Source organism: Haematobia irritans, chromosome 2, assembly GCF_050003625.1.
Source record: "Haematobia irritans isolate KBUSLIRL chromosome 2, ASM5000362v1, whole genome shotgun sequence".
Lineage (NCBI taxonomy): Eukaryota > Metazoa > Arthropoda > Insecta > Diptera > Muscidae > Haematobia > Haematobia irritans.
In genome coordinates this window covers 177,565,603-177,590,638 of record NC_134398.1, presented here as the reverse complement: position 1 = coordinate 177,590,638, position 25,036 = coordinate 177,565,603, and the positions used below count along the sequence as shown (strand labels likewise).

Below are 25,036 nucleotides of genomic sequence, written 5' to 3'. Positions count from 1 at the left end.
AAACCTTCTACTGTGCTAGAGCAATATAGTCCTTTTTTGGATTGTTTGTGGGCTTAATATATAGATTTCGCTTGAATCGCTTCTATCCAAGGATATTTTCAACACGAATCTGTGTTTACAATAATCCCATAATAATTTTTATTTATTTTTTTTTGTTTCTTGGTGCTTTATTCGATCTTTTTCTTTTTAATAAATGTCAATAGTTTTATAAGATCTCAAGCTTAATAAAACTATTGATATTTATTAATTTTTATTTATTTCTACTATTGTTTATTGATTCCATCAGTTCCATCAAAAATCAGTTCCAGCGAAGCTTCATAATTTAACTGAAGCATAAAAATTGAACCAAAATAAAATTAGGTCTCATTTTCACACTTGATTTAAAAGACCGGGTGAAAATGAACCCTAACTGCTGGTAAAATATGAAGTTTTATGGAAAAATATTAAATAAGTATTATTAAATTACCTACATACTTAATATTACTTACTTGGATCAATGAGTTTTTTTTCGATAAGGATTTTAGTATTAATTCCGATCCAAAGACGGCTTTTTTAATAAATTTGAAATTTAAACAATATCCCAGAAATATGGCTTCTTATTCCACTTGTTTTTATAATATTCAAAATCAATTTAAATCTCCAATAACCCTTTGTATTTATTTGTAATGCAAGCGCCAAGAGATCGCAAATTTTATCCGAACTTCAGGAAATTTGTTGTGATCAAAAGGGAACAATTATATCGGTAGGGCCCTATGCTCTCAAGTTTGATCACATTATACCCTCATTTATTAACATACATTCTTCCTATTATTCTACAGTTCTAAAATAATTTGTATATCGATTCATTCGTATTAATGTTTCTCCTCCAATTGGACATTTTCCTAACCAATGAAATCTACCCAAAAAAAAATATTTTTCAGTGTACATATGTCCATGTGTTTAGGTGATGGACATTTCATACTACTTTTGCCCTCCCCATTTAAATATACCCCTTTTCACCATCGTCCAGTAAGAAATACGATGTGAACGATTATAGTGTTATCGATTAGACGATATTTGTGACGAGGTTTTTCTTTAATTCTTGTGACGATATAGTATGGATGACAGAGTGCTGACGTTGAACTATATATATTGTTCTTCAAAGGTGTAAGTGTGTGGGGATTTGTTTTTGAATCTGACTAATTTTCATTATTTACATACATATACATGCACGCAGTGGACACATATTGAACACACATTTTGAGTATAATGACCATGTGGTGTATTTGCTTTACTCAAAATTTGACTAATCATAATCTCTAATATAGTTTCTTCCTCTAGATTATTGTTGTTGTTTTGTTCTCATTTACTAGAATGTTTTTGTTTTTGCTATTTTTCACGTTTTTTTGCCAAATCCTTCTAAATAGTTAGTCAGCGGTTGCCCTTTCAGGTATCTACCTGTCGTTTTCTTTTTTTTTTTTCTTTGTCATTATGAGACACTGCCATATTCTTCTCTTCGTAATGAGAATATGTGTGCCTGCGGGTGTATGTGTGAACGGGCACTCATTAAAAACATATGGCGCTATTTTGCCTTTCCCTTTGTCAAGCAAAAAAAATGAGTTTGTAGAACTCATTTTGGCATATACTCATGGGTTCTTTCTTTGACTGGCAGGTAGTTTTTCTGTGGCATTTATTCACTCTCTATGGTTTTGTTTTTGTCTAATGTCTTGTAAAGACAATGCTCTTTGGACCTCATGGCGCATGTGGATTTTCAGTGTTTATGGCATGATAATTTGCCCATATAAAGTAACTCACAGATACATGTGATTGTTGTATGATTTGGCAATGGACCGTGTGTGGCAGTGAGTATTAGAGAGTGAATGAGAGAACAGGGGAGTACGGAAAAAGAAAAATCACTCAAAGGCTCTCTTCGAAAAAGAGAGAGAGAGTGAATAGATTCGAGTATGTGTGCAAGATTTCTGATTTGGCCACACCAAAGAATGACTATGTGTATGTTGACTATAAAAGTATCTTAACGACAGACCAGACTTTCAGTCGCCTTTTTGACAGCATTTAATAAAAACTGGAAATTTGTACAAACTTCAATATAACAAAAATATATTAATAAAACAAATTAATTTTTATGGATTTTTTTGTTAAGAATTTTTTAATCTAATGTAAAATTAATAAATATTCCTTAAAAATTCTCTCTAATTTTTTTTTAATGAGAGACACACACACTCAAATTACTTGCAAAGAAACACTCAAGAGTTCTATAACTCTCTATTCTCCCATTTTAGTTAAGTGCGAGAGAGTAAAAAAACCACTCAAAATATATTGTACAAAAATTGGCTCTCTCTCGCTTCAAAAAATCATCTATATTGTGAGGTTTTGCTATACAGAAAATCAGTTATTGCTAAACTTTTGTATCAAACACACTCTAAAATAAAAACAACAAACAAACCAAAAAATACTTAACAAGAAGAAAAATATACAACAAAGAAATTCAATGCAATTTAAAATAATATAGAAATTATCAAAAGAAGAAGAAGAATAGAATATATATGTGGAAATTTCATAGTGAAAAAGAAAAGTAACCATACACAATATAAATTTGGTGCCTTTGCTCTTTTATACCACACCATCCAATTTAAAGCAAGCAAAAAAGGAAACATAAAATTGCAAACAAAAAAACTAACTTTAAAATATATTTTTAAAAAAGCACCTCGGAAAAAAATATCAGAAAAAGGCAAACTTATCAAGAGAAGAAAAATAAATCTCCAAAAAAAATTGCAAATTAAAGCAAAAAAGCAAGAAGTAACTGTGATTTTAAACAATAAAACACATAAAAGTGAAGACAAAAAAAAAAACTAAAAAAATAATTTTCTAGAAATTCTAGAAAAATTATATAATTTTATTTTGCCATAAAATTAAAAAAATAAAGAAAACATTTACCGTTTAAAAATTCAGTTGAGTTGTGGTGAATTTCTCAGCTAAAAAAAATACAAAGTCTACAAAAAAAAGACAGAACCTCTACAAAAAAAAAAACAGAAACTACACTCCCATTTCTTGACATATCTCTTTGGAAAAAAGTGTGATTTTTTAAATTAAAAAATCAATTCCTAAGGCAAAAAAACAAAGCCGCAACAAAATATCTCTCTGTATCAACTCTCAAAGACTGTCTTCGCGTTTTCGCTTTTAATCGCCGAATCTATAAATTTTTGTAACAAGTACGGGAATTTAAATCCCCCAAAAAATCTATCAAAAATTCATTTAAAAAAGTTTATATTCACCAAACTCGAATTCAAAATGTTGGGTACCATGGCTATGCGTCAGCCCGAAAATTGGCTCTATGAAATTTGGCAAAAGGGCTATGATAGTCCCTGCTATGTAATGGTGCCGAATGCAAAAGTACGTATTATAATATATATACATACCTATATATGATAAAATAAAAAGCAAACCCTACACAATGTTTCAAACCCATCCATCCTACTACACCCTATACAAATAGTTTATATATTATAGAAAAGTATTCTTGTTCTTGTTGAGGGTTGTGTGATTTGTGTTTTTTTTTTTTTTCGGCCGAGGCATTGTTGTCGGCCATCATAGTGCTAAGACACTTTCCTAAGCTAGCTTGTCGGGCACTTATCTCGTGCGTTATTGATTTTTTCCAAAAAAAATATATATTAATTAAAAAAAGAAATAGAAAAGTGTTGTGATAGCTTTTTTTTAATTTTTTGTAATAATTCATACAAAAAAAAAAAAGATTAAAGAATTATCAAAATGAGAAAGGTATTTTAAAAATGTGGACAGAAAATATTTTTCTTCTTTTTTTTTGCTTGCGGTTTAATACGTTTTCAAATCATTTCATACTTCTGTGGGTTATATAAATTAAAATAGCATTTTCTCTAACAGTGTTGCATTTTAGTGTTTTTTTTTCTAGTTCATTCTAATAACAGTGTTGTCTTTTTATGCAATTCTGGAAGTGTTGGCAATTTGTATTTGCTCACAAAAAAATTTTCTAGGAGAAATGGAAAATATTTAAATTGATTGGTTAAAAACAAAAGTATACTTATTTTAAATAAAGTAAACTACCAAAAAAAATATAATATAATTGTTTTTAAATTATAATTATGTTTAATGATTTTTCTTTTAAATAATAAAGTTGACAACACTTTTTCTAAGCCGAATTTGCTATATAAGAAAAATCCCACACAATTGCAATAATATCTTAACAAACGGTGATACTGAGGATTTCGACAAAATTTTACGGGAGTATTTAGGCAACGCTGAATCTATTCCAAGCGATTCCTCACCAATCATTTTGTCTTCTGGTTTGTGTTTGTGGAAAATACTAAAATTAATACAAGTAGTTGAATTGGTTTTTGTCTTTGCTATGTAAATATCGCAGGCGTTACCAATTAATATACATGTAAATTGTTTTGCAGAAGATTTCGTAATAACCTTTAATTCCCTTAATCTTCTTGTCCAATAAGCTCGAATAAAAATTGTAATAATATAAAGTCATAATCTTTATGTGTAGTATTTTTTCAGTAGGTTTACATTAAATTTTTTATAACAATTGATTCTATTCTATCATATTAGAATAGAATCATTCTATTCTCTCTGTTCCCAAAATTCTGATATATAACGAAAGACATTCAAATACCTGGTTTTAATTAAAAAAGACACAAAGATTTTATACCGGTATTATGTCCCCAAACTTATTGGATTACATGTCCTCAAACTTATTGGATTACATGTCCTCAAACTTTTCTCCAGCTTAAAAATAGTTTGTGTTTCATTTTCTTTTTACCATTTCTTACGAATTATGAACAACTCTCTTCCATTTCCCCAAAATTTTCTTATAATTTTAATAACATATATTGTAAAATTTCTCAAAAGGAATCTTCTTCATAAGCATTTATACCATTTTCGGGGACCTGCTCTAATAAAAAAGTTTTTTTCTGATATATAACGAAAGACATTAAAATACCCGATTTTAACTAAAAATGACACAAAGAAGTAAACAAAGGTTTTATACCGGTATTATGTCCCCAAACTTATTCGATTACATGTCCTCAAACTTTTCTCCAGCTTAAAAATATTTTGTGTTGTGAATTTCTTTTTTCCCATTTCTTACGAATTATGAACAACACTACGTGTCTTGTTTGTCTTCCAATTCCCCAAAATTTACTTGTAATTTTAATAACATATATTGTAAAATTTCTCAAAAGGATTCCTTTCTTCATAAGCAATTATACCATTTTCGGGGACCTGCTCTAATAAAAAAGTTTTTTTTCTGATATATAACGAAAGACATTAAAATACCCGATTTTAACTAAAAATTACACAAAGAAGTAAACAAAGGTTTTATACCGGTATTATGTCTCCAAACTTATTGGATTACATGTCCTCAAATTTTTCTCCAGCTTAAAAATATTTTGTGTTGTGAATTTCTTTTTTCCCATTTCTCACGAATTATGAACAACACTACGTGTCTTGTTTGTCTTCCATTTCCCCAAAATTTACTTGTAATTTTAATAACATATATTGTAAAATTTCTCAAAAGGAATCTTCTTCATAAGCAATTATACCATTTTCGGGGACCTGCTCTAATAAAAAAGTTTTTTTTTCCAATTTTTTTGTTTCCAAAAATTTCTCTAAAGCAAAAAACCCTAACTAGAATGTTTTTGCCCACCAGAAATTCTCATTCCTCTGTCTCAATAATTATTAGGTAACATGTCCTCAAACTTTTCACCATTTACCAATTATATAAATTGTATGGTTTCTTTATGTCATTTCATACCACACCATATTATTACAAATGATGAATCACATTGCATGTCCTATTTTCCTTTTAGGGCCTAAAATCACAATGAGTAAAAGTAAAAGAAATGTTTTCGTTTTTTTTTTGTTCTTTTAAAGTCTCAAACGAAAATTTCTTTATTACATTTTAAACCAACAGTTGATGATAAACAATAAAGAACAAGTTTTACACAATCTAAATAAGATATGGCCTTCAACATTTTATCTGTAAAAAAAATAAGAGATAACAAAGAAATTTTGATGATAAGAGGATTGAGCTAAAATTTGACTAGCACAAAAGTATGATATTTCTTTTTCAATATATCATACACACAACTTACTTCTTTTATGAATCACCAATTTTATTTTGATAAAAAAATTAGATCAAGTGTAAAACGATATATGTTTTTTTCTGCTCTATTTATCGCCAACTTATTTATATTTATTCTCAAGCAAACAATTTATAATTATTGGCAAAAAATTATGACATGTTTTATGAATAGTTTTGTTTTTCTCTCTATCAATTAGCAAATATGACAAAAAAAAAATTATATTCAACCTTGATGTCAAGTGCCATACTTGATCAAAATTTGAAAATAAAACTGTGAATGGACGATTAATAATTTCCTTTATATTTAACAACAATTAAATTTTAAGTATTTCTTTTTGAAATGAATTCAAGACAATTTTTGTATTATTTTACCTTCAAATCAATGCAATATATTTTTACATTACAATTTCAAAAACGAAATAATTAACATATTGCATACAAAGTAAATGAGCCGTAGTTGTAGTATTTTGTAATATATATGTATTTTTTTTTTTTCAATGAGAAAACTACAAAAGCATAGAAAAAATTCAATGAAATGAACATAAAAATGTTTTTTGTTTATTCTTCAAAACTAAAAAAAAAAATAATGAGGGTTCACAGTAAAGCTATAGCTATGTCAAACTGATAATGGTCATAATTTTAGAACTTTTATAAATTTATTTAATGTCATATTTTGAACACATGTTCGTGATTTTGCTTTAACATGAAGATGGATATTTTTTCAAAATATTTCTTTACAAAATATCCCATAAATTTAAATTATGAGTAAAAAAAATACTTGTCATTTGTAAAAACTCCCACACACATTTTATATTACATGATATAGATATTAAACAAAAAATAATACATGCGGAAAAATTTGTTTGCATTGAATATTTTATAGAGGCAATATTTAATCAAATCTACTCTATAAAAGTGTAGACAAAGAGTATAAATGATTTGTTCTTTGATTTGAGATCTGATTTTGAGAGAGAGCGGAAACGGAAATTTGTATTGATTTTTGGTTTACATTTTAGGTCTTAAGACACTTCTCTTACATACAAGTGTGGGTGTGTAAGAGGGCGACACATGTTCTCATACTTACTCTATGTATGAGTACATGTGTCGTAATATACACGTTTATAAATTAAGGAGGTTATCTATTAACCCCAAGGAGTATTCTCATAAAATTTAATAATAAAATTGTTTATAAAATATATATTTTGATAAAATATTAAAAAAAATCTAAATATCATTGGAAATAAACGACGTGACTACTATTCCCATTAATTTCTATGGGTCTATTGGACTTTTAAGAAAATATTTTAATGAGAAAAATAATTTATAAATTAAGGAGGTTATCTATTAACCCCAAGGAGTATTCTCAAAAAATTTAATAATAAATTTGTTTTTGATAAAATATTTAAAACAAAAATCTAAATATCATTGGAAATACACGTGACTTCTATTCCCATTAATTTCTATTTGTCTATTGGACCTTTAAGAAAATATTTTAATGAGAAAAAAAATTATTTTTTTTTTCTAAAAATATTTTTCCCTTACAAATTAATGGGTAAACTTAAAAATTAAAATTTTTTTATGTGTATATTCGAAAATGTTTTGTTTCTTTTCAATACACAAAAAACGCAAACATGTCAATGTTTAAATGCACTAATTTAAATCATTTATAAAAATGTACTTGAAATACTTTTTTCTCGCTTCATACCCACCCGCCTTGATTGTCTATCAATTGCCAAAGCATTTGTCTAGAGTTTGTTGCCTTGAGTTTTTGTGAAATCTATTAAAGAAACATCATAGAGTTTGTCATGTTGGGATTTTGAAGAACACTTGTAGTTTGTCAATAGGTTTTTACTTTGGCATATATTCAACTACCTGCTCTTACCCAAATATCCGCTGCTTAGCATCTTTTCTTTAAGAAAATATTTAAGGGGGGTGGTTTTCTTTTCTACAAAATTTGTCTCGCCCTCCTTCAATATTCAATATTGTTTTAGGATCATTTTGGTTTTTTTTTTTCTATTTTAGCATTTATCTTTGCCTCGAGGTGGTTTATATTACTCAGAGATAAGATTTTGTTTTTTTTTTTACACATTTATAATAAAAATATATATATAATACATAGAATTCTATGGTTGACTTGTTCATTCTCCTATGCAAATGGTGAAAGAAATTAGACGCCTTATTTTGTATTTTGATTTTTTTTGTTTCATAGACGCCGCATCAATGATTTTAATCTATAGCTGATGATGTCTTCAACGTATACTCTGTTTATTTTAATTTGTGACACCACAGGTTCCCAATTTCTCTAGTTTAGTGCTGAGTTTTTACTACTTAGCACATTGAGGAGGTTGATAAAAATGATGACTGCTGCTCATGATGATGATGGGTGGCAAAACAAATATTGAATTTTCTATCATGCTAATCACATTAGAAGGAATAAAATTTTTATTTCGCTTTGCTTTGGCTTTTTTATAATTAGCATCTATAGCGATTCGTTTGCTAATGAATCATGAAATTTGCAAATGAATGGCTGCCAGCCAGCTATCTATACTTAGATTTGTTTTCTATGCGTTATAAACCAAGATATCAAAATTGAATTGAAACAATAAATAAATAGGTATTATTTTTTGTGATTATTTGTCTAGAAATATAAAAACACCGAAAGTTCAAAGATCCTTAGAATGATGATAAAAATATATTAAAAAATATTAAAAATCAATTAAAAAAGTTTATTTTTAGCATTTATAACAGGGAAAATATATTAAATATATATTGTTTAATGAATCCGTAATTATATGGACTATAAATTAAAATGTAAAAAAAAAAATATTTTCAATATTTTATTTTGTGAATCCGTAATTAAATGGAAGATACACTCAAACAAAAAAAGGGAACTCTCTATTTCACTAAAGCCAATTTAACTATATTTTAGTTCATGAAATTATTATATTTGCACATAAAAAAATTTTTTTTTTCTGATTCAATCACGAAATTAATTGATCAAATTAATTTTTAATTGAAATGTCTTCAATCACAGAAATTATAGTATCAATTAAAAAATTAATTGAAGTTCAATGAAAAAGTTAATTGATCCAATTAAAAAATTAATTGATACTATTATTTTTGTGATTGATTTTTGTTTCAATTAAAAAATTTGTTGAATCAATTAAATTTTTAATTGAATATTTTTTAAAACTCAATTAAAATTTTAATTGGAAAAATTTTCGTGAATTTTTTTTTGTGTGTGGAGAAAGTTTGATTTACTCTAATAATTTTTTTACGTACGTTAGTTAAATGAACTAAAAGACGGGAAAAACTATACACAAATTAAACATGGAGATTTACTAAAATCGTATTTTTCACAAAATTAATGGAAGGTCAATGAAAAAGTTAATTGATCCAATTAAAAAATTAATTGGTACTATTATTTTTGTGTTTGATTTTTGTTTCAATTAAAAAATTTGTTGAATCAATTAAATTTTTAATTGAATATTTTTTAAAACTCAATTAAAATTTTAATTGGAAAAATTTTCGTGAAATTTTTTTGTGTGTGGAGAAAGTTTCATTTACTCTAATATTTTTTTTACGTATGTTAGTTAAATGAACTAAAAGACGGGAAAAAACTATACACAAATTAAACATGGAGATTTACTAAAATCGTATTTTTCACAAAATAGTTCAATATTTCTTCAAATTTGTAAATTTTACTACAAAAGCGTCCATCATGAACTTCGTATGTCACTAAAGACATTCTTGCAATTTTGAACTCCAATTTTTTCCTTCAAACTACAAAATTTTCTTTAAAAAGCGAAAAAAAATTTTTATGTCTAATAAATTTTCTTGAAATTGTCAAAAACTCAAATTTTTTTCCTTCAAACTCCAATTTTTTCCTTCAAACTACAACATTTTCTTTAAAAATTTAAAAAAAAAATTAAAAAAAAATTAAAAAAAATATTTACTTATTTTTGTGATATCGGCGTGATGCCAGCGCTTGTAATGCTGTTTAGTTTAAAAATTTCTAGAAATATTCAAAATTTTCTAAAATTAATCAAAAGTTTTCATCCTGGCGAGTTCACTGTTTTTTTTTCAGTGTAGACTAGATTAAATATAAATTAAAATGTAAAAAATCAAAAATAAAATATATAACCAATATTTTTTTAGTGATTTATTAATATTATTTAAAACTAAATAATATTAAAAAGTAAACAAAAAAAAATAAATAAAATGTAAAAAAAGTAAAAAATCAAAAATAAAATATTAAACCAGTATTTTTTTTTAGATTTATTAATATAATTTAAAAAAAAATTTTTTTGATCACTAAAACAAACAAAAACTTCTTCTACATATCACTTATGACCTTATTTGTTTATTTTTTAAAAACAAAATACCTTTGGTCGATTTTAATAGATCAATTTATCAAATGTTTGGTTATTAAATTAAACCCACGTTGACGCTCCGTTCGGTATTAACTTACGGACCTAAAATAGTTTCATAAAATTAAAAACTCGAAATGTTATTCTCTTCCTCTTTAACTTTGTCATCGTAGTCGTCATCATCATTGCCATTTTTTTTTTTTGTGTTTACGAATTAATTATGAGGCTATTTTTCATGTATATATAATAGTTGTTGTTTTTTCTTTATCAAGTCCAATTTTTATTGAATATATTATTTTTTTTTGTATATTGTTGTTTTGCTATAATTTTTTTTTGTTTATTATGAGCTTGATGTTATTTCTTTTCTCTTTTTTTGTTTATACTTTTTTGATCAAAAAAAAATTTTTTTTGCCAGGTTTGATTTTTTGTGTGTCGGCCAATTTTTGGTTTCATACCAGTTTTTACCAGTTTTTATTGGTTTTATTATTCAGCCTTTTGTATTTTTTTTTTTTTTGCTTTCTTATATATATAGCGCTAATTTTTTTTGTTTATATATATATTTTTTGCAAATTTTAATACTACCTTCAGTTTTTGTTGTTATTATTTTACTTAAAGAAGGTGTGTTTTGTTATGTTGTGGCCATTTCAGTTAGTTTGTCTACAGAAAAAAAAAACATTTTTGCTTTTGTTGTAAAGTCTAAATATTTTTTTAACATTTTTGTTTGTCTATTGATTTGAATTTTATTTATTAACCATACAGTTAAAGCATACAAAGTTGAATGGTTATTAGCCTTACATACTTTTAAATACATTTGTCACGTTTTTTTTATGGTGGGGAGGGTAGGATTCGATATTACATACATATATATCAATGATCCAAAGTGCGAAAAAATTTTTAAGCTTTTAGTAAATTTTTGTTTTTGATTTTTAGTTTTTCTCATAGCTTATACATATATAACCTTGGCTAGTTTAGATTTTTGAAAGTATTTTTCAATTTTGTTTTTTTAATGGGTCTATTGGCTGAATTTGGCATTTAATTTTGTTGATGTTTTTTTTTTTTTTTGTATATTAGCATAGAAACACATTTTCTTAAAATTGCTCCCAGATTACACTAGACTACAGAGAAAAAATTTCGAAAATTAAATATAAAAACATTTTAAATGAATTTAAAAATTTTCTAATAAAAACAAATAATGCACATAATTTTTAAACAGACATAATTAATTTTAAATGAATTTAAAAAATTTTCTATTAAAAAAAATTAATTCACATAATTTTTAAATAGACACAATGATTTTTTTATTAAATTGATTAAATATAAAACATTTTAAATGAATTTAAAATTTTTCTATTAAAAAAAATAATTCACATAATTTTTAAACTGAACCAATGAATACTTTTTATTATATTGATTAAATATAAAACATTTTAAATGAATTTAAAAATTTGCTATTAAAAAAATCCACATAAATTTTAAACACACACAATGAGTTTTTTATTAAATAGATTAAATAAAAACATTTTTTGAACACCACATATATGTCCGTCCTCAGCTAGTCACATTCTCCCACATTAGAAATTTGATTTCCTTGAGATAATATTGAAAATAAAAATATTAATAAATTTCTGAAATCAAGCCGTTTTATAATCAATATACAATTTAAAATACTTTAATTCTTGACATTTTCGAAAAAAAATATTTGCTTATATGGTATTTAAAAATTTTTTCTGCTTTGTGTATTGCCACTAGTCACATTCTCCCCATTTGAAATTTGATTTCCTTGAGATAATATTGAAAATAAAAATATTAATAAATATCTGAAATCAAGCCATTTTATAATCAATATACAATTTAAAATACTTTAGTTTAGGTCTTGAAATTTTCGAGAAAAAAATATTTTTCCAAAAATATTTGCTTATATAGTATTTAAAAATTTTGTCTGCTTTTTGCATTGCCACTAGTCACATTCTCCCCATTAGAAATTTAATTTCCTTGAGATAATATTAAAAATATTAATAAATTTCTGAAATCAAGACTGAAGCCGTTTTACTATCAATAAAAAAATTTATTTCTTGACATTTTCGAAAAAAAAAATATATTTTCCAAAAATATTTGCATATATGATATTTTTTAAAAATGTATGCTGCTTGGTGTATTGCCACTAAATCTAATATTTAAACAAATCATTTTGGTTTTCTTTGCCTATATCTTAGACTAAATCATTTTTATGGTGAATAATCCCTTTTGCTAGTAGTTAATTTATATTTTTGGAATTTGGCCAATAGGTTTTTTTCTTTTGTATTTATTTATTTATATATTTTGCATACAAAAACAAATTGAAATTTTCTAATGTTTAGCTGTCGGAAAAACGAGAAATGATAGGCTATGTATAATGTTTTAAATGTTTAATAGACCATGGACATTTTAAGGATGGTAGATTTCTTGACATATATGCGTCATATATTTGCCTTCATGATTAATAGAAATATGAAAGAAAATTTAATATTATATTGTATATACAAAAAATGATATAATTTTAAATCTTCTATATAAAAAAATTAATATATATGGAATTTTTATAATTTTTTTTTATTATTTTTTTTTTTTTTCAAGATTTAAAGAATCTCCATAACACTTAGTTTAGAAAAGGTTAATAAACTTCTGGTTGATATTATTTCGTATGACTAAAACCCTCCAAAAATGTATCATTTCAACTCCAAGAATGTTTTTGAGACACACACATGTGAAAACAAGTTCCTTGGGGGTTTTCCAGAAAATATATAAATTTTGTCTCCTTAAAGACGATGGAAAATTCAAAAAAAAAAATCAAAATGACATAGCCATGTGGCAGTGTTGATAAGTAAACGCCTAAAAGTATTTAACCTCAGCATGAGGTCAATGTAAGGGTCAATGTTAACAGTAGAAATACAATCGACCCGTGTCCCATGTCTGTCCAAGCATTTGTTCATTTCTACATGCTTGCTTGCTTGCAGCATAAAATATATGGGTACGATAATGGGTCACGAACACACTAAATTTACGATAAATTCTTGAAAATTCATTGGATATGTAAGTAAAATTGAAACAGATTTTTTTTCGTTATCAAGTGGCTTGACAGACTAGAGATGGTATTAAATTATGAAAAAACAAAAAAACAAAAAAAATCTAATTTAAGGTAATTCTAAACCTTCAATAGATTAGTATCAATTGCTGAGCATATAAACCCTTGAAATAATCTAGCATCTTCTTTTTAACCTTTTCCGAATACATTTCGTTTATTTTTTTTATAAACCTAGGCCTACTATGATGAATATGAGATATATGTTTTTGCCCATGTGTATATTCCATATTTTTCTTGTTTTAAATTAAAATGGCCTGATTTTCTTTACTCATTTCATTTGGTATCTTTTTATAGAATATATATAACAAGACCACAATACCCTTATGCTGCCGCCCCGCCTTGATCTGAACATATGATGGACGGCATCGTTTGTATTTTGTTTTATGTATGCCTCAGATATGATTGGAAGTTCTTTGTTTTTGAGGCAAATGACCCTCATGATTGTGCATTTGCAAATGAAAAATAAAATCTCTGTATCAGAATCAGAAAAGCGACGCCAGCCTTTTTGTAATTTATATAGAATGAGAGAAAACAATCGCCTTAGAGAAAAAGGCTTTAACAAAAAACAAAAAAAAAAAACAAACAAATTGATAAACTTAAAAATAAGCGAGTTTTCCACATAATGCACAATTTTTTATAGATTTTTTTTTTTTATTTTGTGATAAAACTTATGTTTTTTTTGTGGGGAGTGTCTTGAAAATTATGGAAAATATATTTAGATATTTTCAACACCATTTTTGGTGTTATTTCATTCAATTAAATATTATATACACACAAAAAATATTTTTTGTCTTCATTCATGAAATTAATTGATCCAATTAATTTTTTTCTTGAAATGTCTCAATCACAGAAGTGATAGTATCAATTAAAAAACTTATTGATCCAACTAAAAAATTAATTTATACTATTAATTTTTGTAATTGATTTTTGTTTCAATTAAACAATTTGTTGAATCAATTTTTAAATTAAATATTTTTTAAAACTCAATTAAGACTTTAATTGGAAAAATGTTGGCGAAATGTTTTTCTGTGCAAGTCTTACTGGAAAAAATATTGTTGGTCATTAATCACGAATTTTTGTGATGTAATCATTAGTTTTTATAACTCATTGATGCCAATTAAAAAAATAATTGATTCAATGAAACATTTAATTAATGTGATTGATTAATTAAAAATTAAAAAAAAAATCATTAATTATAGAAGTAACTAATTTATTGATTAAATAAATTTTATTGTATTTCAAACGAAGAAATATCCATGCCAATTAACAAAAAAATAATTGATCCAATTAAACTTTTGGTGGTTTCAAATAATTTGTGTAAATGATTTTTGATTTGTGTAAAAAATTAATTGAATCATTAATTCCGCCAATTAAAAAATAATTGAATCTCTAAAAACATTTGATTTGTGTAATTATTTTACGCTTGAGTTAAAAACTAATGGAATCATTAATCATAAAAGTAATTGAATTAATCAATACTTAATTTAAATTACTTCAATCACTCACGAACGCCAATTAAAAAATTAATTGATCTTCCAATTAAAATTTTTGTGGATTCTTTTAATTTGTGTGAGTGATTAAAAAATGTATAGAATCATTTATCACGTAATTTATTGATTTTGTCATGTAATGTTTGAATCTTACACACAAAAAAATAGTTTTTGATTCCAATCACGAAATGAATTGATCCAATTAATTTATAATTGAAATATGTTCAATCACAGAAACGATAGTATCAATCACCGAAGTCAATTAAAAAAAAAAATAATTCATACTATTAATTTCTGTGAGTGATTTTTGTTTTTATTAAAAAATTTGTTAAATCAATTAAAATTTTAATTTAATATTTTTCAAAATTCAATTAAAATTTTTTTCTTTATCTTAAATCAATAGATTCAATATTTCAGTTCACATAAAAAAATAATTTTTTGATTCAATCACGAAATTAATTGATCCAATTAATTTTTAATTGAAATGTCTTCAATTACAGAAATGTTAGTATCAAAGTCAATTAAAAAATTAATTGATACTATTAATTTTTGTGATTGATCTTTGTTTTAATTAAAAATTTTGTTAAATAAATTGAAATTTTAATAGAATATTTTTCAAAATTCAATTAAAATTTTATTTGGAAATGTTTTGGTGAACATTTTTTCTGCGTAGTAAACATTTAAGGAATTAATTTAACTTGGGCGATTGATTTTTTGTGTTGATTAAAAAAGTAATTAATCAATTAAAATATTAATTGTAATAGAATATTAAAATTGCAATAGAAAATTTTATGAGTTTTCTTAAGATTTTGTGTATTACAATATATAAATTATATTTTTTTATTTTATATAAAAAAAATTAATACAATTTTTATTTTATATAAAAATACATTTCTATAATTTTTTTGCTTATGACTTTTGTTCAATCTAATCAAATTTTAATTGAATATTTTTCAAAATTCAATTAAAATTTTAATTGGAAATATTTTGCTGAAATTATTTTCTGTGTAGTAAGCATTTAAGGAATTAATTTAACTTGGGCGATTGATTTTTTCGGTTGATTAAAAAATTAATTAATCAATTAAAATATTAATTGACCCTTTTATGAGTTTTATTAAGATTTTGTATTACCATATACAATATATATATATTTGTTTATTTTATATAAAAATAAATTTAATACAATTTTTATTTTACTTTTTTTTTATAAAAATAAATTTCTATAAATTTTTTGCTTATGACTTTTGACCATTTTATCCTAATAGCTTTTTGAAACTTCAACCGACATGGAAAACCTTTTACGTTTTTCTTCAATCTCACTCTCATTGTGCTTTTGTTAAGAATAGCTTTCCTTAGCTATGATTTCATTTTGTTTTTCCAATACCCCACCTGTTAATTTCAACAATATAAATAATGGTCTCTAACATGACTCATAGCGGTTTCAAAACAAAAGCACAACTTCTCTCACAACAAAAAAAAAAACAACAACTTCAAAACAATGTTTTAATGTCTTCTATTTCCATGTTCCTTGTGTTTTTTTTTTATATTTCTAGCACTTGGTAACAAAAGTGTGAAGTTTGCTTACATATCCCCCCCCCCTCAAAAAGAAAAACCCGAGCCATCTCAAGTTATGAACAAAAATAGGCATGTGTCATGATATTGGCAAGTGGATATTTCTTTCCACAACTAGGTTACATGGATTTTTGCATTAATAGAAAAAAACAAAAAAAACACCATAGATTTCGCAATACACAAACAGAAAACATACCGGCACTTTTTCTCTTCCTTGGTTATCATAGGACCATTAAAAGTTATCGCAATGACTTATAACATTGTGTGAACTATTCGTGTTTAAGGCCAATAGTGCTGTGTCATTTCTTTGGTGGGCCCGTGAATACTATATCGTGCCAGTATTGATGATGTTAGAGTTTTAGGTAACATTTTTACAAAAATTCTATAGCTAAAGAAGACATAAGCAAAAAACCGTTGAAGAACAGTTAATTTTTGCCCATATACTGTTTCTCTGTATACCTATTGATTTCGATAAAAATTTAAATTTGAATCAACTATAGAATTGATTACATGAAACCATATGCTTCAAACAGTTGGTATTTCATTGTTCATTAGGAGTATACAAGAGTCTTCTATGTGTGCCTCCAATTTTTCCGAATTTTCAAATGTTGATTTTATATACTTGGAGTTTTTATCAGTTGTGGCATTGTTGACTCAACTCCAAGAATAGGGAAATTGATCTTGAGAATTCAAATCTATTTGCTAGTATATATTCCCATATCCATTCAGAACACACAAAGCAATTTCATGTGTGCGCGCGCTGCTTAATATTTTAATATAATTTTATATAGCGTTGAATGTCAATCTCATATTAAAACAAAATTGCAAATTGTTGTGAAGCATTTAAAGTTTTTATTAGTATTATTATTTAGTACCCTTAAAGGATTTGTAAATTACATTCATGTGTGCACTCAGTTTTAGTATGCACGAAGTAATAAAAAAATCTTTTTGCTGTCTTAATCGAAGATCGGTTTAATTTAGTTGGAAATAAGTCTTCGTCAAATCCTCTGTAACTCCATGCGAATTTGTAATAGGAAATTCTCTTTTTTAAAGATTATATGAATTGATCAGGAAACCCAAAATGCAATTTTTAATAAGTTATTGGATACCAATTAATAATTTATAAAGGTCATATATGTGTGCATTTAAATTACTTTCCTGTTGGGTATATTTCAAATACAAATCTGTAAATTTAAAATCAAAATCATACCATTATTTTTAATATATTTTCACATCATTTTGTGGCATCTAAATATAATCCTATAATAAATGCAATACCTATTATATATTTATATATAGGTTATGTATTTCCCACATTCCAATTATTCCCTAATTATTGTGATAATCATTCAAATTTTTCGCCAATATTTTTTGTGTAGCAACAAAATATAAAAATCTCCTATAATTCGATGACATAGTATTTCATATAGAAACATTAACCAGGTGATTCATTTATTCAAGACTTGAACCTAATCGAAAAGGTAATTACCCACACACAAAATAAATAATGGCAGAAATGAAAATATTGCGTGTTTTGGTTTTTATTTTGTGCCAACCATTTGAACCATAAACACACTAAAGGCTATGCAATTGTTTCACTTTATATAATATATAAACTCTTCGTGAAATAAATCGCGAAGGCGGAGGGAACAGTGTTATGTTATATGCCAGATTGATTAAAATGAAAAAGAGCATATGGTGAACATGTGGTAAAAAGGCTTAAATTATTAAATCATTTCAAATGCCACCACCATCAGTTGAAAAATGCTAGCAAAAAAAGTAAACAAACAAAGCAGAGCCCATATAATGAAGGATCTTATACATGAATGAATCTATTTCCAAAGTTTGGTCATATGAATGAATTGTTTTTTTCACCATGAAATATTACATGAATGTAATTTTCTAGTATATGTAGGGATTTTCTTTGTATTATATGAATGCAGTTTTCATGCCTCTGTGCTTTAGTTTTCGTTTCATTTTCAGTGAAATTCAGGCATTAATGGAAAAATACAAGCCATAAGTTTTTTCATAATTTCTCATTGTATAATGTTTTGAGCAAACGAAATAAGTGCATTTTAAAATATATATTTTTTCTATATATATTTTTTAAAAACATTTTCTCAGCTTTAATGTAAACCACAAACAATTGTTGTAGAATTTCTAAAAACATTGACATTGCATTTTTCTTGTCATTTTCCTCCCCCATTAATTCACTGCATACATACAAACACGCAAAATAAGCTTAATGAAAAGTGAAAACGTATTTTTTTTCTTTTCTCTGTATGTATTATGACATCAAACAACCATGAAAACAATCATGCATTCTAGAAAAAAATATTTCCTCTATTATTATAGCACTACCAATTGGCAACAGCATTTTTCTTCGATATTGACTATTTAAAAATATTTGCATGTTGTCATTAGAATTATTTCATTTGTTGTTGTTTCTTTTATTTGTGATTTGTTTTGCTACACATCAAATAATATTGGATTAATACGTCATACTTCAACTAACTATTTATGTATAGTTAGATTAGTGTAAACCCAATTGCAACATATTGATAAGGATTGGGCAACATGTTGTTTTTGGTTATATGTTTATAGGAATTATTGTGATTTGCAATATTTCTATATCGATATTAAATTATCGTATGAATTGATTTAGAAAATCCAATTGCTGGAACAAAATAAGTAAAAATCAATATTCTTAAATATGCAAAATTTATCTATGTGTGTATTTGATGTTCTTTATAACCTAAAAGTTAAACCAAGTTAGCAATTACAAATTCCTCCATATATAATATCCATACAAAAGTTATTTTCATTGTAATTTTTCTTAAAAATTGTAATGAAATAAAATCAATACAATTTTTGTAATGAAATAAGATCCTTATCTTTGCACACATGGATTTCCATTGGTCCAATTAAAAGTCCCTGAACGTAGGTTATATATAAATTATCTTTAATTGCAACATCAATTCATTTACATAAATAAAACAAAACTTTAAAAAATGAGAATTGATATAGAATCTGAAACACCAAATTTTAATTTAGATGGATCTTACGTTACATGACATGATTACATAGTTCATGTGTGCATTGAAATTAAGCCAAAAGTAAGGATAAAATCTAAAATTTACCTTTAGCAACATGTTGCTAAATATATAAATGTTTTCTTCATATTTTATATTATTATCTCTGCACACATTAATTTGTCTTACTACATGTAATAGTTCCAGAGCTTAGGTACTAAATAAATTACCAGTAATTGCAAAATCAATTCTTTTACATAAATAAAACATAACTTTTAAAAATGAGAATTGATATAGAATCTTAAATACCAAATTTTAATTTAGATGGAACTTATGTTACATGATTTGATTACATAGTTCATGTGTGCATTGAAATTAAGCCAAAAGTGAGGATAAAAACTTAAATTTTCATATTTTATTTTATTATCTCTGCACACATCGAATTGTCTTACTCCTTGCAATAGTGTCAAAGCTTAGGTACTAAATAAATTACCATTAATTGCAAAATCAATTCATTTACATAAATAAAACAAAAATTTAAAAATTATAATTTATAACTTATATAGAATTACCAAAATAAAACAAAAGTTTTAAAAATGAGAATTGATATAGAATCCAAAACACCAAATTTTAGTTTAGATGGAACTTATGTTACATGATTTGATAACTTAGTTCATGTGTGCATTGAAATTAAGCCAAAAATGAGGATAAAAACTAAAATTTACCTTTAGCAACATGTTGCTAAATAGCTAAATATTTGTTTTTTTATATTTTATATTATTATCTCTGCACACATCAAATTGTCTTACTCCTTGCAATAGTCTCAGAGCTTAGGTACTAAATTAACTACCATTAATTGCAAAATCAATTCATTTCCATAAATAAAACAAGAATTTTAAAAATTAGAATTTATATAGAACTACCAAAATAAAACAAAAATTTTAAAAATGAGAATTGATATAGAATCTAAAACACCAAATTTTAATTTATATGGAACTTATGTTACATGATTTGATTACATAGTTCATGTGTGCATTGAAATTAAGCCTAAAGTAAGGATAAAAACTAAAATTTACCTTTAGCAAAATGTTGCTACATAGCAAAATATTTTTTTTCATATTTTATATTATTATCTCTGTACACATCAACTTTTCTTACTCCTTGCAATAGTGTCAGAGCTTAGGTACTAAATTAATTACCATTAATTGCAAAATCAATTCATTTACATAAATAAAACAAGAATTTTAAAAATGAAAATTGATATAGAATCTAAAACACCAAATTTTAGTTTAGATGGATCTTATGATGCATAATATAATTAGATCGTTCATGTGTGCATTCGATTTGAATTCTATATAGTGGGAAATATTAATAACAATAAAAAAAACGAAAATTTAACGTTAATAATAATAATAATAATAATTTATTAATAAAATAAACTAAAATTTTACTTGAGCAACATGTTGCTAATGACATAAATAATTTGAGGGTTACCATATTTACAAAATAAAAATAATAGATCAATAGGTCAACATTAAATATGTATACAAAGTCATAGACACAATCACGAAATTAATTGATTCAATTATTTTTTATTGAAATATCTTCAATCACATAAATGATAGTATCAATCACTGAAGTCAATTAAAAAATTAATTGATACTATTAATTTCTGTGATTGATTTTTGTTTTAATTAAAAAATTTTTGATTCAATTAAATATTTAATTGAATATTTTTGAAAATTTATTTTAAATTTTAATTGGAAATATTTTGGTGAAAATTTTTTTTCTGTGTATTAACAGGAATAATTTAATAATATTAACCCCCATTTTCATGAAACTCCGTTAGTGCTACATTAGCTAACTAATTTTTAAACCGATCTATGGACACATCTGCCATATTGTCTATACATTCTATATGCCCGATAGGAGCTTAACTGCTAGAAAATTTTCAGTTAAAATTAACTGGAGAAAAGATATTTGCAATTTACTTTCTGTTAACTGGCAGTTAAAGCCTAATGGATCTACATGAAAATGGCCGTAAGTGTTGTAATATTTTCCTACATTTGCATACGAAATTTAATCTATTTTTACTAGATGCAACATATTGCTAATGACAATAATGTTAGAGTTGCCATATTTCTCTTAAAGCTAGTACGATATAAGGTTTTGAATTTTGATTGTTTAAATCATCTTTTCATACATACTACCATTGTTTTTATAGAGCAATGCGGTTATATAATTTTACTAATTTTGTTTTTCTCACTTTTCTTTCCATTTTCCAGGATCTCGTCAAATCCCATTTGATGATAGCTGTCCGTGAGGAAGTGGAGGTCTTGAAAGAGAAAATCTCCGAACTCATGGATAAAATCAATCAACTGGAAGTGGAGAATACCATTCTGAAGGCTAATATGTCTCAAGAGACATTGCAGCAATTGCAAATGCAAATTACGGGAACAGCAACTGCAACCAATATGATTGCGGCAGCTCCAACACCAACCCCACCAGCTGCCACAGTGGCTGCAGCCAATGCCATAGCAGTGGTGGCCAATACAAATGCTGTGGGTAATCAGCAACAACAGATTGCTGCTATTAATGCAGCCAATACTGGAAGTGGTACGGCTACACCCACCACACAAACAGCAGTGGAAGCTCTTTCAGTAGAACATCAAAATAATATCAATAACAGTAGCAACAATGGCGAAGATGCAACAGTATTGCAGCAGCAACAGCAGCAACAAGCAGCAAACGGATCAATGTCGTAAATGGCCCAATAGCAATAGCCAACACAAAACAATTTGTCGACACCTTTAGTGAGGGTGTTTATCAAAAGAAAAATTTTAAATTTGCTTAAATTGTCTTGTAAAACACCACTGTTTAAAAAAGAAAACAACAAACCTAATCAGGTCAATTCGGTCTCTAGACAAAATGTAGGGCATCTAAATAAATGATAGGTTTTTTTTGTTTGTTCGAAAGAAAGTAAGTTTTTGGCTCGAAGCTAGGGTAAATATTTTTATATAAGCAGAAATATTTTGATTTTCGTTAGAATTTTTTTTTTCTTGGAAGATTTTTTCCCAAAGTTTTGTGATAACAAAAAATCTTTTAAGAAAAACAGGTTTTGGTTTTTCTTTTTTTTTTTTTGTTTTTAATTTATTTTCTGTAAAATGTTTACCCTTAAGCCTTAACGATTCACACTTTCTTAAATAGAAAAACCTATAGAAAAAGCAAGCAAAGAAAAAAACAAAACAATATCCAAGTAATTCTTGTTGAGGCATAGACATTTTCATTATTATCATTATTAATTTTTTTATTTATTTTTCTTTTTTTGTGGAAATTTTCTATGTCAACTTTTCCGTTTTTTTGTTTTTAATAATTTGAAACAGAAAAATTAAACATCACATCACTGCTTGGATGTTTTGTTTTTTGGTAGATTTTTTTTTTTGTCTCCAAACTATGAAACTCTAAGAACTAAGTTTGTGGCAACTCTTAGAGTTGCCATTAAAAAAAAATGCTGCTATTGCTTTATGGGAGCACGCTGTGCTGTTTTTGGGCACACACACACAATTGGTATGCTGTCTCAGCAACATGTTGCTGCAGTATCATAATTTTTAAGTTTTGTAATGTGATAATAATTTATGATGAGGTATGCGCGAATATGTGGAAGCCAAACAATAACAAAGAAAAAACAAACACAAACAAAAAGAAGAAGAAAACATTTAAAAACAAATGAAAAAAAAACAATGGCAAGAAATTCTAAACAGATTTCTCTCTAATCCTTTCCCATACTCTCCCAAAAAAAAAATAATTCCTGTTGATCTTTGGGAATGAATGAAGAAAATATAAAAAGAAAAGAAGTTTAATACAAGAAATATTTTAAATATCAGACCTTAATTACAACAACAAAAAAATGTTTTTTTTTATAATTTTTGATTTGTTTAAAAACCTTATATTCTTTAGTTTTGTTAAAATTTTGCCTTAGGTCCTTTAAATAATATGGATTATTTGTATAGTTTTTTTTTTTTTTTAAAGAAGAAAAATTTCAAGAAAATTTATTTACGTGTGTTTAATAATTATTTTTAAAAAAAATTTATGTTTTTTTTTAATTTTCTCTTCTTTAATTTGTATTAAAACTTTTGTGTATAATTTTTTTTAAGAAACTATTTTCCCTCCTTTATGTATAAAAATTTCAATTTATAAGAACAACAACTACAAAAAAAATATTAAACCTATTATAGAGCAAGAGAAAGAGAGAAACAAATGATGAATATTAGAAAAAGAAAGAAACTAAAATTATATCATAAAAATGCATGCCACCTGAAAAAAAAACTATAAAAACCAACAAATAATATTCATCTTAACTTTAACAATCCCCCCCACAAAATAAACTTAAAATAAATACTTTTATTGAAAAAGTAGAATTTTAAGTTTCTAGGCTCCTTAATAGAACTCTCCATACATAAAAAAACATTGTTGTCTTTTTTTATTATTAATTGTATTATTATAATATTGTTTCAAATATCCCTAAATTGTCTTATTTTGTTTTTTTTTTTTTTTTTTATCAATGTTACGAAACACAAAAGTAATTACAAAATAAATACACACAAAAAAAATATAAATAAAAATCAATACAAAATTAATATATTATATATTGTGATAATTTGCATTGCATTGACCTTATCCAAAATAAAAAAAAAATACAAATAACAAAAAAAATATAACAAAAACCCTGTATAACCCCCAAATGATGAAAAATATCAACAAAAACCTTAAAAATGTAAAAAATTCAAAAAAAATACACAAAACAACAATTTAATGGCATAATCGGCTAAGAAACAAAGCAACTGTAAAAACAAAACAAAATCTAAAAATCTTAGCTTGATTTCAAACATACACAAAAGGAACTCTACTACTGATGATACAATGTAAAAAAAAATATCTGAAACCCCTTAAATGTTTTAAATTTTATTATTTTGTTTTCTTTTTCTTTAGCCAACTGTAAATATACCAGATTCTATTATTTAGAAACCTTAAAGAAAAATTATAAAGCAAAAACATACGCTTTAAAAAAAAATATCAAAATTAAGAATCAATAACCTGCCTATTAGGGGATTGGCTAAAAACATGCTGTTTTAATTTATATTTTTTTTTTTTTTTTAAATCCATATCATTTGATATTTTCTTGTAATTATATAAAAAAAACCGTCAAACTTCTTTTCTTAATAACACAAAAAAAAAATAGTTTTCAAAAATCCACCCACCTTTTTGCCTTTACTTCGGTTACCTTATCCTCCCCCCCATACATACAAAAAAAAAAAAATAAAACAATTATT

At 25.6% G+C, this 25,036-nt stretch overlaps 1 protein-coding gene across 2 annotated transcripts in view; it reads left to right on the top strand.

Moving 5' to 3' along the window:
* The window catches only part of bun (TSC22 domain family member bunched), a 612,850-nt gene extending 588,193 nt beyond the window's left edge, over positions 1-24,657 (top strand). For both annotated transcript variants that reach the window (XM_075296938.1, XM_075296937.1), the window contains one exon: positions 21,992-24,657. In XM_075296938.1, the coding sequence (XP_075153053.1) occupies positions 21,992-22,471 (480 nt within the window). In that variant the 3' untranslated portion in view covers positions 22,472-24,657. The remainder of the gene's footprint in view (positions 1-21,991) is intronic.
* Positions 24,658-25,036: the final 379 nt, after the last annotated feature.